General features: G+C 35.2%; 1 protein-coding gene across 7 annotated transcripts in view; it reads left to right on the top strand.

Moving 5' to 3' along the window:
- myo9aa (myosin IXAa) overlaps positions 1-15438 on the top strand; it is a 470016-nt gene that overhangs the window by 269587 nt on the left and 184991 nt on the right. For all 7 annotated transcript variants that reach the window (XM_039773456.1, XM_039773459.1, XM_039773460.1 and 4 more), the window contains exons 6-7: positions 2341-2403; positions 12584-12683. In XM_039773456.1, coding sequence (XP_039629390.1) covers positions 2341-2403; positions 12584-12683 — 163 coding nt within the window. The remainder of the gene's footprint in view (positions 1-2340; positions 2404-12583; positions 12684-15438) is intronic.

Below are 15438 nucleotides of genomic sequence, written 5' to 3'. Positions count from 1 at the left end.
GGTGGTGTTTGTGTTGCAATTATTTAGTGCATTTTCTTTAATCTTTCACTTAAGCTGGCACTTAAGTCTTCAACCTGCTTCAAGAATGATTTAAGATAAAAAAGAGGTAGGGGAAGTGATAGCGAAGGGATGAGAACGGTGGCCTTATGCATGCGCCGTACGGCCGCCCTGCTGGCTGCTGCCAAGAGTTGATTCTACAATAAAATAAAATAAAAATAAAAAGAGGAATAACCTTGGAGGTCAATCATCACCCCGAAAGCGGGTAGTAGACATTATTTAGTATATGTGTACCAAATTTCAGGTCAATAGTTCAAACAGTTTGCGAGCTACAGGTGATTTAAAATCCTGGACGGACGAACCGTCAGCCATGGTAGCTTATTATATATAAAGAAACCACACCGATTACAGATCACAGTGGCCCACTTCAAATCTTTGTCTACACACACAAGTGTGCAGTTTGTATTGTCTACAATAATATCGTTATTGTTGTTTTAACATTGTGCAAGCTGAAATGATTGAGTATGCCACTCACTTTGCAAAAATCAATAAAAAATATGCCTTGAGAGTCCACACATTCGCTGTCTCATGTAACCTAAAAAGACCGACTACTGCGTGTGCGTGCACAGTCAGCGCACCACAAGTGAAGCTAGCGCAGCTTCCTAAAACTGAGTGAGTTAACAGCACCAGAAATAAACAGCCATGCAATCTACGTTGTTAGATTTAATTGCAAGACGTGGCTTATCCTCACTTGTGTAGAAGTAGTTTAGCTTTAAAATTACTGAAGTTGCTTAAAAGATGCCAATCTGTAAGCTATGTTGGAAATTGTTTCACAATGTAGACAGCTTGACAGCTAACTTGTTTCACCATCTGCAAAGTTAAATTAATCTACCATGGAGCCCTGTATGTAGGTTTCAAACAAAAAAAGAAAAAAAACATATTCAAACATATTATCTTTATTTCCATAAGAAGCTTATGCCTATTTGGCGTGTTTTATTTCACAACCCATCTTGGCTGGGTGACCTTGATTCCAAAGCACTTTTTATTTTCTTTCATTATTTAAAACACTCACACAGATCCTCGCCCTGCTGTGATGACACAATGGAGGGAGCAAAAAAGAAAGAAATAAGTCTCTTAGCAGCTATTAAAAAAAAAAAAAACAAAACAGGAATTCATAGAAGGAGAGTCTCTCACACTGCCACTAAAAAGGAGATCGGGAGCTTCTTGGTGATACCTGACGTGGACAGTGATGTAAATACGCTTGAGTATTGGAAAACACAAGAAGTACATTTTGTCAAATTGTGGAAACTTGCAAAAAAGTACCTGTGCTCCCCTGCCTCAAGCAGCCCTTCTGAGAGGGTTTTCAGCACTGGAGGAAGCGTTGAACATGTAATTGTGCGGCTGTGGTCAGACTGGTGTTTCTGTCACACAATTTGAAGTTTTCTCAGTAGAATTTTACAGTTTTATTATTTCTGATATCTTTGTACAATATTGGACAGAGCTTTGTTTAAAAATGTTATAGGTTTGGGTGTTTTAGTTAGTAATTTGTTTAAAAATGTTATAGGTTTGGGTTTTTTTTTTTGTATCTTTATGCGATATATTTCAGAACTTGTTTACAAATGCTATAGTATGTCTTTCCTGTACAGTACTTGACAGTACTTTGGATTTTTACACTATAGTACAGTATGTTAGATTTTTGTTCTTGCTTGTATGCTACACAATTCACCTTACAGAAGAGCAGTCTGTGTTCATCCAGATTATCATGTTCATGCTCTGTAGTTCCATTTTGATTAGTATTTATTTCCTTTGGATTCATATCTTGTTTACATTAAGGGTAAGTGTCTGTATAAAATGCTCTCATTATAATAATTTTGTTGGTCTTTTGTGTAAATCCTGTAGGCCATGTTGAAACGGTTTAATCATACTTGCACTGTTAGACCTCAGTAGTACTTTGATGGTGATTTTAATGTTTTTGTGTTGTTTTTCTTCAGTTTTAAGTAAATGAATAACACCTGTTTTCCTGACCTGTTGCTTCCATTATCTCATTAGTAAGCTACAATTAATATCCTATTTAAAAGACCAAGCTAGATCAATAAGACTTTTATAAACACATTTTTAAAGAATGCAAAATATTGTCTAATTATCATTATCGTCAAACTCACGGAAAATATCGAGGCATCATTTTTTTTGCCAATATCGCACACCTCTAACACACACTAAGTTGATTTACTGAGCAGATGGCTATATTTTAATGAAATGAATTGAACCTGGTAGACTACAGGGCAGAGTGATGCATGTGCTGCTGTTTGCTTACTGATTGTTGTAACTCTTTTGTTTTTTTAGGGCATATGTGGAGAAGTATTTGTTGGAGAAGTCAAGACTCGTCTACCAGGAACACAATGAACGGTAAGTTGAACACAGCATTGCCAAAAAAATAATCACGTCTTAACATGCAGGAACTAAAGTTGAATTACAAACAAGTGGGAATAGAAACCAAGTAAAGGACTGCATCCAGCAATACATATTGTAACTCTGTGTTCTGACGCAAGGGACATTTGGCTAAACCCGAGATGGCAATTAATATAAGATGATACACAGTGTTTAGAAAAGACAGGATACAGAAAAAAGCAAAGATTTCAGCAGACATGTATAACATGCAATTTTAGTACTAAAATTTAAAGAATTACAATAGCAAAGGTTTATAATTTAATATGAAGAAGAGGATTATCAGTATTCCCAACACTAAAGCATATACATATGTGTTGTCAAGGAGAAAAGTAATTCCTAGCTTAAGGTCATATCACATTAGACGACTTTTCCAGCAAATGTCAGTTGGAGGCAGTCGATGGCAAGCTCTTGCGTAGGCCAGTCTCTAAGTCTGGCATACCTAAAGAGTCACTCCAACTATTCTGGAACTTGTTCCAATAAAATCATGCAGGTTTGATTTTGTCTTTAGGCGTAGGGATGGATCTGTGTAAATGAGAGCTGCCACCCAATGAGTGCTCATCCGATAGTACAATGTATATAATGCAGCAATGTGAAATAAGGAATAGGGGTGTTTTGGACCTAACAAACATAAGAGAAGCTTGTATGTCCGATGTCTCACCTTGTACCATGAATGAATAGGAAAAAATAGAAAAATAGGGCTGAGATTGCAGCTGAACTCTCCATACTTGTTAACTGAACGGCAATGGCTACACTAGGCAGTGCGCTATTGGCTGTCAGAATTAGTGGCAGGTGTGACTCTGCTGGAGAGTTGTCACACAGTCACTGAATTTGACATGCACAGTTATTTTCAAGCATGTAAATTGACAGGGTCCAGTGATGAGCTTAGCTACTGCAGTCGGCAAGTCTGACAAAAAAACTCCAACTAGAAGTCATGCAAAGTGACATTGGCTTTAGTTATACAAGTATTTCTACAAATTTTAATTTTAAGTTTTAATTTTTTTTATATACTAAAAAGATCTTTCTTCCTCTAATACTTTTTCCTTTTAGATGGGAAATAATATCTTGAAGTAAATGCAAGTAAATGTGAATGCTTTGTGTATTTATTTCTTTATTTTATTATACAGTAAATGTGAATAAAATCTCTACGAAGTGCACACAAATACATATCAACACCACTTCAAGTCTCCTTTTTTAAGTTGGGCCCAGACCTGGAAGGAAATTAGACCTGCTAGCAAACCCATATTGCATGTCTTTGGGATGTGGAAGGAAGTCAGAGTGCCTGGGGACAACTTATAAACAGATAGAATATAGATTTATATTTTTTTGACCACCTCTACTGTGGCCAAGAAATGATCCTACTATAATTTAATGGAGTCCTCATTTCTAAGTAATTTTTGGGTAAAAGTTGAGCATACAGTTTGTCTTTGCTGAGTTCAGCAGCTGTAGGCAAAATTAGGTTCAAACTGTGTAATGCACATATGGGTTAGCAAATACACTTTTGTTTGCCTCAAATGGAAGCCAGAAATTATCAGACATATTCCAGGAGTGGTGATGTCAGTTATCTGGAGTTTAATTGAAATAGCAGCATTTTTGCCAGACATTTAATTTAAGATGATTTTAGTTATTTTTGCAGAAGCATTCCAACCTGGGCCATAGATCCCTGAACTGTGCAGGCACCTGCTTGGCTTGAGCTGAGTACCCAATGTCCCTGCAGACAACCACTTGACTTTCAAGAGTTGCTCAGAGTGCATGTTTATGATCAGTAGGCAGACTGCAGCTTTACTTCCATTGCATCAGATGACACTTACTGGTAATACAGTATGTTAGCTATGTTTCTGCCCATCTATTCTGAGCATAGCAAGACTTTTAGGAATATTGGGTATCATTTTGTAATTAACTGTTAAAACGCAAATGTAGCGTTGACATTTATCATTTGCTTCCATTTAATTTTTACTTTGGGTTCAATCATACCATTGTTTTTACAGTCAGCATACTGTACCAATCAATATGAGTGTTTTTATTAAGAAATTAAACAAATTATATAGCATTCCAATAACAGGATTATACAAAGTTCCAATACGTTCCTAATAATTAAGACACACCTTTTCATAGTTCATTTTTCTTTGTTATCAAAGAATTTTCGTTTATTAACAAAAATAGCGCATAATGCTGCCCTCAACATGCTGTTGTATATATGATAAATAATTTTCCAAGTAGGAAAAATTCCATGTGAAGACTCCACAAACTCAGAGCTACAAGTCGGGCATTTCAGAGAAAATAAAACCACTCAAATTCCCTCCCTGAGTTATGACATAACACAAACATTTCACCTTAAAGTGTATGTTTGGTATTTTTTGGGCAAAATAATTTTTTTAAAAACATGGTGTGAATGCATCTGCCTTGCAAAACTGTGTTCTAAAGCACTTTCTATAAATCAAAAAAAAAAACATGTTGGCCGCTTTGATGTTTTACAATGTGGGTATGGGGAACAGGGAAAAGGCTTAAATACTTATCAAATACTTACATTTTTCAAGCCTAGACAGTTGTCAAGTATTGATCTATGCCTTCCATGTTTCAGATGTATAGTGTATTTGTGACAACAAAAGGGATCTGGAAATACTCATTTTATCACACATTCCTGGTACTATTTTTGTCATGGTAAAGATATGTTTTCTATTTGCTTCTGTGAATTTTCACATAAATACAGAAGTAAATCAAAACAAAACCAACCACGTTACACAAAACGTTTACTGTGATTTGGTCTATTAAATGACATGTATAAACAATTTTACCATGTGTGCACAATTGCAAGATGTGGATCATTACTTGACAACTGTCGTGGTTTGAAAAATGGGCGTATTTGGTAAGAAAAATTTGTAAGTATTTCTCCTGTGTCCCGTAGACTGCAGTGTGGTCAAGATATTTTTTTTAATTAATTGAAAACCATTAACTTTAGAACAGAATTTCACATGGCAAATATATGGATATCATGCTTGTGAAGAATTAACTTCGACGTATAAAATACCAAACTTATCCTTTAATCAATTGTATAAAATAAAAAAAATATAACCTAGCTACACAAACATGCTATTTTTCAGTCAAATTGCATTTGGAGCAAAGTGATACACATTGGATACGTTAAGTTTGCTCTATGCAATTTATATTAAATTGCTTTTTTGCAGAGCAAATAATATATCAACAGTGACCTCGTGTTTCCCTGAAAAGTCCAACCAGAATCCCACATGAACACACTGAAGTAGGAAGGTGAAACAGCACAACTGGTAGCTCTGAATAGTCCAATAGCACACAAATGAAGCCTGAGTTGTTTTTAGACCCTTCGAGTTTAAAAGTGACTGGGCATTGTTGCAGTCTGTATCATTCTCTCAATAAGTAACAGTGTTGAAAGACAAGTAGTTATCATCCATTCACTCTTGAAATTCTTTGACACAGTTAATTAAAGACAATTATTTACCTTTTTGGTTGGAAAAAAAGTCATAGCGGATTATCATTTGCATACAAAAGAAAATGTGTATGGTATTAAGTTTTGCAATATATTTGAAAGTAAAGTAAAAAATAATAAGGGTCAGAATACTGAGCCCTGCTGTACACCATGTTGAAGAGTGTGAAGAGAATGATGAAGTGCTGCAGGCACATTTTTGTACATTTGTGCAGAATATAGTAATGTACAGTATATAGCGATGAGAATATTCAGCATGATAAAGAAATAAATTTATTATTTATTTCATGACAATTAAGTCTACCGATCTTCTCTCCAAAAATCCTAATTGCCATTGTTAGATTTTTGCCAAAATTCTAGATTATGGTCCCTGTATGGTAGAACTGCATTCCAGACACACATCTACCTGAACAGCCTCATTTCTGCAATTTGTGTGCGTTGTCTCTGTCTGATAAACTTATTGGTTTTTGTCTGTGAACAACCACCAACATAAAGTTAATCAGTGATGATTGTGCCCACACTGCCTTCTCTAATTCTTTCCATAAAATTCGGACATGTTGCATCGAAGTGTAAATCTAATTCCTGTTAGTTAGCCAGGAAAGGGTGATGTTTATTCCATCTCTTCCCTTTGACATCCAATGATCAGTTTTCGCAGTGTATTCTTGAAAAGCACTATACAACAAAAGCATCAAAACTGGCCTAAGGCTATAAAATTTTTGAGGAGGAATTATTCTGTAATTACCAAGATAAGTCTGTTAGCATACTAGTTAGTATATGAAAGTTAGTTTCACCTAAACTTTTTTTTGTATTTAATGTTGGCTCCCTCCGTTTCTACAGATGTCAGCATACTGTAATATAAAATAGATTCTTATAAATTAACCATAATTGATATATGTTTACCTAGCAAACATTTATCTTCATATTGTTTTCAAAAGTCTTTTCATTAAGTTTGTTATATGTGAGTTTTTAAGTTATTGACTTGAAACATGTAGACATGCAGCATTTAAACTTATGGTTCTTAAACTTATGCTTAAATTTCATTTACGTTGTGTATGCTGCCCAGGAGCAGATGTCATTGCATACAGTAGTTGTCTTTCATTGAGAAGCGACCTGCCATGCTATTTTCTGTCAGCCCTTTCAAAAGCCAATTTCTGAATCAGTACACTTAATCCAGACCTTGGTGGAGGTCTTATCCCAGCTAATATAGGGTGTTAGGCAGAAACAAACCCTGAACATTGTTACAGTCCATCACAGGGTGAACACACACTAACACACCAAACAAACAGTAGGGCCAATTTAGCATTGCCAGTTCACCTGACTTACATGTCTTTGGACAGTGGGAGGAACCTGAAGCAGCGAGACACAGAGAGAACATGCAAACTCGATGCAGGGAAGACCCAAGATCCTTAATCTGAGGCAGCAGTGCTACCACTGCACCACAGTTGTTCAGACTAAAAAGGCATACAACAACAACATTTATTTATATAGCACATTTTCATACAAACAGTAGCTCAAAGTGCTTTACATATTAAAGAATAGAAAAATGAAAGACACAATTATAAAACAAAATAAATCAACATTAACATCGAATAAGAGTAAGGTTCAATGGCCAGGGGGGACAGAAAAAACAAAAAAAAACTCCAGACGGCTGGAGAAAAAATAAAATCTGTAGGGATTCCAGATCATGAGACCGCCCAGTCCCCTCTGGGCATTCTACCTAATATAAATGAAACAGTCCTCTTTGGATTTAGGATTCTCACGGAAGGGCTTGATGATGATGATGGTCACGTAGACTTCTGCCTTTTAATCCGTCCATCATTGTTTGAGCATCATGAAGCTTTGAGTAGGTGGTGGTGGCATAACATCAATTGTAGGGCAGCATGTAAAGTGTATGCACTCATCAGATTTAAAGTGCTTTCTACAAACATAAATGCTGCTATGGCATATAAAAAATTGTTCCTTTACCTGTTTTGGTCAATTTTATCTGTTTATTCTGTGGGAAAGCTGCTGGAACTCAGGCAGGTACATTTTGTTTAGAATCTAAACATCAGTGACAATCCAGAAGCTCTTGTTTCACGATTCTGTTTTTATTTGGGATAACCAGAAGGAAGTTTACCCATCATTGATGCCACATGGAAGATAAAAATATGGAAGTGTGAAAAGGGCTAATTGCAAGAATATTCATTAGATAAATACCAGCAACTACAATTTGTTGAAACATCATGTCCTTGATAGCCATTGTCTCTCACTGAATCATGAACACGTAACTGATCATTTGTTGTAATTTTTCATTCTGATATTTGATGAAGAGTATGCATTTCAATATTGTTAATGATTACTTTATAATTCTCATGCTATAATATAATAATAATAATAATAATAATAATAATAATAATAATAATAATAATGCTATTGCATTGCATTTGCAAGCAAAAATAATCCAACACCATTTCTATTAGACACGTTTGAATTTTTTTTTCTTTTTAAGGTGCAAGTGTTGCAATTTTAAGTTGTAGTGGCCAAAGTTGGCATAATTCTCGCAACATAAAAATGTATACATTTTGTATTTTGTGAAAAGAGAAAATTGCTAGAAATAATAATAGTCAGTGGGGGGTTAACATCATACAATAACATGATCTGTTACTGTACAGTATTTGTGCCCTTGCATGTCTTTCAGTGATTTTTTTTTGGTAACTTGAGATTTCAGAGACTCTCCAGGAGCAATTAGGAAATTAAATCCCTCCGGCTCCCCATTTTTTGTGACACAGCTAAAAATACTTTCAAGGTCACAACTGAAGCTTTCATGATTGAGAAAATAATATCCAAAATATTTCTATTGTACTTTTTTGATAATTCTGTCTGGAATAACACATGTGTTTACCAGGATTCTATCGAACTGTGACCTTCTGTATCATGTAAAAGAGGCACTGAGATTCATATGTAACTGTTTATCATAAACATTTTTGTGTTGTATTTTCACACTAGAACTAACAGACAAAATTGTATTATCTGGATAAGTCTGGGTATGGACATGCATCATAACCACATCTTAAAGTCCTGTGGCAAAATATGAAGGAACATAACCAGCAATGTAATAAGTATCTTATCACAACTTATTTTAAATAAACACAATATACAGTATATTTAAAATAAACACAATATACAGTATATAAACTATATAAAGCAGTGTTTTCTGACTTAATTAAGATGTTTCCATCTTCAAGACTGTCTTTACAACGATCAGGGTAACTTTCTGTGTTTACTCATGGTTAGTGATTTTTTTTTTTTTAAATTGGGCGAATTTGTGGGGGTACATCTGATAGGATAATTAAGTTTGCAAGAGGCTCCATTTGCTGAAGTCTTATGTGAAAGCACATTTAGGTGATATCTGCCTGGAACTCGAGAGTACGCCATCAGTAAAGGTCATATGTGGTTAGAAGCAGCCATCTTGATAACTGTAAAGAAAAACTCTGCTATTGCTTCATTTTTCACTGTGCAGCTATTGTGCTTTATTATCTACTAGCTGTGGTGCCTGTCTACAATGGGTTAAAATCTAAGTAATCAATGGAGACCTCAGTGTTAACACTTGAAGTGCACCATGGAATGCACGTCTCTCTGTTAAATGTCATTTGGTATGGATTCGGAAAAGCAGTGCTAATGTTTGTGCTGTACCATCAATTAGAATGACAAATGCCATGCATTTTGTTGCTAAAATGTACATGATGCATCATCCTTTGAAATGACTGCGACATAGCGACCTCACACACACACAGACAGACTCTTATCCTTTTATAAAAGCGGTCATTCCATGTCATATCATCCAACCGCCTATGCACTTTGGACTCATAAAATTCTGCAGAAATTTCCAGGTGTACCCATGTTAGTCAGGAGACACCTTGTAAAATTGTTTTGATACAAGATCAATACTTTCTAAGGTACAATCAGTGTACCGAGGGGGGTCGATTTTATCCAGCCTTATTTTTTTTTTTTTATATCAAATTTCACAAGTCAATGCTTCAACAACTAAGCTTCCTAGTATGTTCACACTTTGCAGGCTGGTATATTACTTGGTATATGACGAAATTAAAACATTTTTTCCAGATGACCCTGCATGGTCAAAGCAGCACCTTAGAGTTTTTGCCTTAGCCATGTTTAGGCCTCAGAAACACATATTTGTAATCAACACTGACTTTTGATTTTTTTTTCCTTATTCAGTTAACTATATAGGCTTTCTAAAAAAGCAATAAACAGAAACGTAACGGTACCAGGGTTTTAACAGCAGACCTCTCAAATCCAAAAAAATCATTTTGTTTTCATTTATCCTACATTGTCTCTTTCTCAAAACACAAACCTTACTTTTCTTATGCAAATCTTTCATGTTTATTTTCCAGCTAAACATATAATGAATGTGCCATGTGTCAATAATGGTAATCATTGAGTTTTTAATCAGTAAGTTATCAAAAATGTCAAACTTTTTTCAAATCAAATAACGATCTCCTATCTCACATTGCTGAACAGAGAATGTGAAGAGAGTTAATTGACTATCCGAATATTCGCCACTGAAGCAGAAGCTGAGATCCTGTCCTCTCATGATCACTCCTGATGGATTTAATGTTTCCCAGACATTAGACCAGTGTCCTATTGGAGGCTCTGTTGGTTCCATGTATGATGGAAAATGCTGAATTGGCGTGGTTTGTGACAAGAATGAAGTGGAATTGGACATCCTGATATTTTTCATGCATCCAAACTATCCTGTACTGTCCTTGAACGATATTTGTTGGGTAGCATTACCGTGTGTCATTGCATTTCTTCGTGCACCTACAACAGTCAGTTGGAGGCAGTACCTTCTTGATCTCAAAGACAAAGATGCCCTATACTCCACAGTTCGATTGAAACAGAAATGAAATGGGTCACATTAGTGCTGCTGTAATACCAAGATGTTAACATTTCATTATAACTACTGTTATATTTAACAATGAATCAAGCAGCTGGTGTTGTGCTTAATGTGCCTTTGGCGATTTATTTTTTTTCCTTTAATCCCATACCCAAGTTAATGATGAAGAACTTGATGATTGTTATTACTGACTATTGGTGAATTCAACCCATGTTTAGAGTGGAAAATAAAAATGAAAGATTCACATAAGAAAGTAAGACTTGTTTTTTAAGAAAGGAGCCATGTATGATACAGGAAAAATTATTTTAAAAATGTCTGGGCATTCCCACAGTGCATTAAGCTGGTCTGATAATTAGACCTAAAATGATTTTTTTCAAATTTGAGAGGTCTGCTGATCAAATGCTGATGCGGTTTTTTGTTTGTTTATAACCTGTAAAAAAGCCCCATGTAGGTCTCTAAACATGGAAAAAATTTCAGCAGGTTGTATCAGTTACAAGTATACTTTCTAAGAGCCTAAACGTGGCAAAGCCAAAGACGCCAATATTGTTTTTTGAAGGTCTGCTCTTACCAAGTAGTGTCATCTGGAACAAAGATTTTGGCTGAATCTTAGAAAGCATTGATCTTACATCAAAATAGATTTTACAGGGTGTCACCTGGATGACATGGGTTTGCCTGGTATTTCTGGAAAATCAGTTTTTTTGACATGGAATGACCCAAAGTGGATTTTTTGGTAATGAATCTTTGATGAATGATGTTATCCTCCTCCTTATTGGGCTTTTGCTTTATTTTTGAGATATCTATTATTATTTTGCCAGCTACCTGTTTCTTGGCCTGCTCCAGCTAAACCCAGTAGGTAGGTAGTGTTAGGGGCCTGGCTACAGTCAGGCGAGTTTCTGCTGAGAAGACCAGATGGTCTTCTGGCTTGCTTTTTAGTTTGTTTTTGACACCTTTTCCATTTTGCCTTGCATAAAACTCCTTTATTATCACAGAAGAGCACTTAGATTACACTACAGAGTACTGGTGAAATGGATTCTGGCCAAACAAATCATCCTACCTCAACCATAAACCAACAACCTGAGCATACTGTACAAACTAAAGCATGTATACTAGAATGAATATTTATTCCCAAATCTGAAAGCTGGTGCTGGGGGGTTTTGTAGTGGTGTAGTGTGGCGTTTTGACAAAATATGATTACTCATTTCCTGAGGAAAGAAGGTTGTCACTAACTAAACAGCATCTGAAGTCACCAAGTGGTTGAAAGAACAAGCCATTCTTACAACATACTGTAGCTTACTTAGTCTCCCAATGTGAACTCCATTAAACCTTTTGGGAGTCAATGCTTTGTACCTCAGAGAAGGTGACAGATTTTTTTTCCCTAAGTAAAACTAAAAAGTTTTTCCAAGTCCAGATTTTCCTTGTAGTTACCAGTCCAGTTGAAATTTAACCATAATGAATTAATTTCTCCCCTTTCCATTTCTAAATGTGGCATTGTTTTCCTTTGTGACAATGATGGGATTTGTTTAAGATTAAATGATCCAATAACTTCATCTATGCCACAACCTCAGACCTTGAAATGGTGATATGCTTGCATTTACATTTGGTATTTTGCTGTTACTCTTGTATGTTCCAACAGCCTGAGAGATCCTTTTAAAAATCATTCCCTTTGGATAATAAGTATACGGATTATCTCTGCATAGGATTCAATCCTATCATTGAGTGTCTGCTTATTCAATGTTTATTTTCCTCAGTGAAACACACTCAACTATTATTACTTTATTTTTCTCCAGGAACTATCATGTATTCTATTACCTGTTGGCAGGAGCAACTGAAGAGGAGAGAGCAGAATTCCACCTTAAAAAACCCGAGGAGTACCATTATTTGAATCAGGTAGACGTTTTGTGTAAATGGAGATGCCAAGGGACTGGAATTATGTGCATGTTATACGTAGACAGATGGGGAGAGGTTGTCTAGCGCATGGTTAAGTGCTTCACCTGAGCATTTATCTCAGGCATTTATCTTTTATGCATGGGTGATGGATACTTTAAGACTTTAAGGTCTTCCAATGCTGCCAGAAATTATTAGTCAAATCATATTTGTCACTGCTTACTTGAAGATGGTCTTTGGTAGAAAGCCATATTTGCTTAGTCGCCATACCAAAGGGGCAAGTGTGCTTAGAAATAAACCCAGAACTGTTGTTTATCCTTGAAAATGGTACTAAAATTTGGTGTTCTCAATTAAAGGGAGATTTTCTTAGGTGGAATGCCAGGGACATTTTCTCAGGATAGAATATTGGTTTTAAATGAGGTCCTCCAAAGGTGAAGGTGAGATCCTGGCAAAATTCAATGATGCATACTGTTTAAAATATAGAAATATGTATATGTATATATATATATATATATATATATATATATATATATATATATATATATATATATATATATATATATATATATATATATAATGTGTGTGTGTGTAAATAATGCATATTTTATGTATGTATATTTAAGTAATGGATTGTAATAAAGTGAGAATATAGTGTGAAAGAGAGCATAGTCTGGTATAGACAGGTCTCAACTGACTAGTTAACTTGAAACTCTTATACCATTTCTCACTGACTGGATTTACATGCCCACATACATGATCAGTTTAAGGTGAATAAGCCAGTTAAGGCAGAATCCTCATTTCTTAGTTATCCACGTTTACAGTACATGCACAAGTAACCTTCTAGAGGTCTCTTTTGTCAAAATGCTCTGAGGTCTTTAAACTGCGCAAAAAGTAATTAAACCAGCCCCTGTGAATCAGAAAATAAACATGATGCCTGTGATAATTTTCTTGTATTTTATAATTGTGTTTAGTCAAACTGACACTTTATTTATAAGTTTTGTTACTGGATTGCACACATTGCACTCTTTTCTGCTTGGTTATATGACTGAGCCCTGCAAAGGACCAATATACCAGTATGTGTATTTCTTGCCTTACACCCAGTGCTGCTGGGATAATAATAATGCAGATGTTTTTACTTCAATCGGATACAATAAGTGTTACCTTACTTGAAAATGAAAATGGATTACTTACACTTATTACTTTTAACGTGTTACCCTACTCCTCCCAAGATTGCATTGCTGAGTTTAGCACTATACGTTCAGGACATCAACATAAATTTAGAGATTCCTGAAATATTGATACAGATTATTTCAGACAGGAGAAGGAATATTGTAATTTCACAAACACTTGCCTCTGGAAATTTATTTTGTGGACCCTTCTACCAGCGACTACAGAAAGCATGTGACAAACAAATACATGCACATGCTGATGGAGTGTAGCAGACATGCGCAGACTACAAAATCTGTAACAGTTATGGGTTGACATGGACACATAATCAAGTTATTCACTGAGAAATCTCCCTCTGTTAACCTGGTTTCTCTAGCCAGAATTAGGGTTTACATTGCATTAAAAAAAACAGGTTTCTGTGAATAATTTGGTTATTGAAGCACATGTAAACACGCCTATAGAAAAGATATGCCAGGAGAAATTGGGTTTATTTTACATGATTGTGATTTAATTGAATAAGTGGTATGTAACTGTTTAAATCCATAGTAAATATTACTTCCATTAGTATTTCTGAAACTGTAGAAAAATAGTTTTTCAAATCACATCACTTCCACAGTGATTTAGAGGAAGCATTCTGACCCAAACGTATAATTAAAATAAATGCATGCTTGTCTTACTTTAAGCAGCCTTGTTCACATAAATCATAATAAATACAAGTACGTTTTTAATGAATACTTTTATTTTTAAATAAGTACATTTGTGTTTAAAATAGGCCAATTTGTTTAAGAAAAATAAACTTGAGTTATCAAAAATGTATAAACAACAGAACATGATTATGGTAAGCATGTAAGCCATGTTGTCTATCATTAACTGCTTCAAGTGTTCATCCATCAAAATGGACACAGGGCCTCTTTTTTGCATAAAATATTCTCTCATAATAGCTGTTTATAGGCCTATGGGTAAGGCACTTGGCTTACAAGTTTGCTCATTCAGCCATCACTACTGCCTCTTTGTGTTCCATAGCATATCACGTAATTTGCCACAGCTTGTGCTGTGAAGCTTGTAAACTGTCATATTTGTGGTCAGGAAGTCGCTTAAATAAATTTATCTGCTAAATAACTAGAAGTAACTACAAAAAAAAATGTTGTACTTTTAAATAGCCGGTTATTTGCAATTTATTTATTTCTTAATTCTGTATACCCATTATAACCTAGAGGAACCTCACAACGTGTTCATGATAAATGAGAATATTTTATAAAATTAATTGACAAATTGATGTGTTGACTTCACGCCATTTTAAACCTGTTTTGCAACCCTACCAAATCTTACTCTACATCTTGATGAGAAGTTAGGCATTTCCAACTAATTTTAGTTACATGTACTATTTGTTACATTTAAATTAAACTCACTAAGAAACTTATTATTATGAAGCACAGGCTACAGTGACACCTTTCATACATAAATATCATTCATACAATACACTAAATGCGGACAACAGTACAAAGGAAAAGAAGGGGGAGATGTGTTCAGAGGCAGGTGGAGAGGAGGAAGGTAAAGAGAATGAAACTGAGGGTAGGAACTTTGAATGTTG

This window comes from Polypterus senegalus, chromosome 12, assembly GCF_016835505.1.
Source record: "Polypterus senegalus isolate Bchr_013 chromosome 12, ASM1683550v1, whole genome shotgun sequence".
NCBI lineage: Eukaryota > Metazoa > Chordata > Cladistia > Polypteriformes > Polypteridae > Polypterus > Polypterus senegalus.
This window is presented reverse-complemented; position numbering and strand designations above follow the sequence as displayed.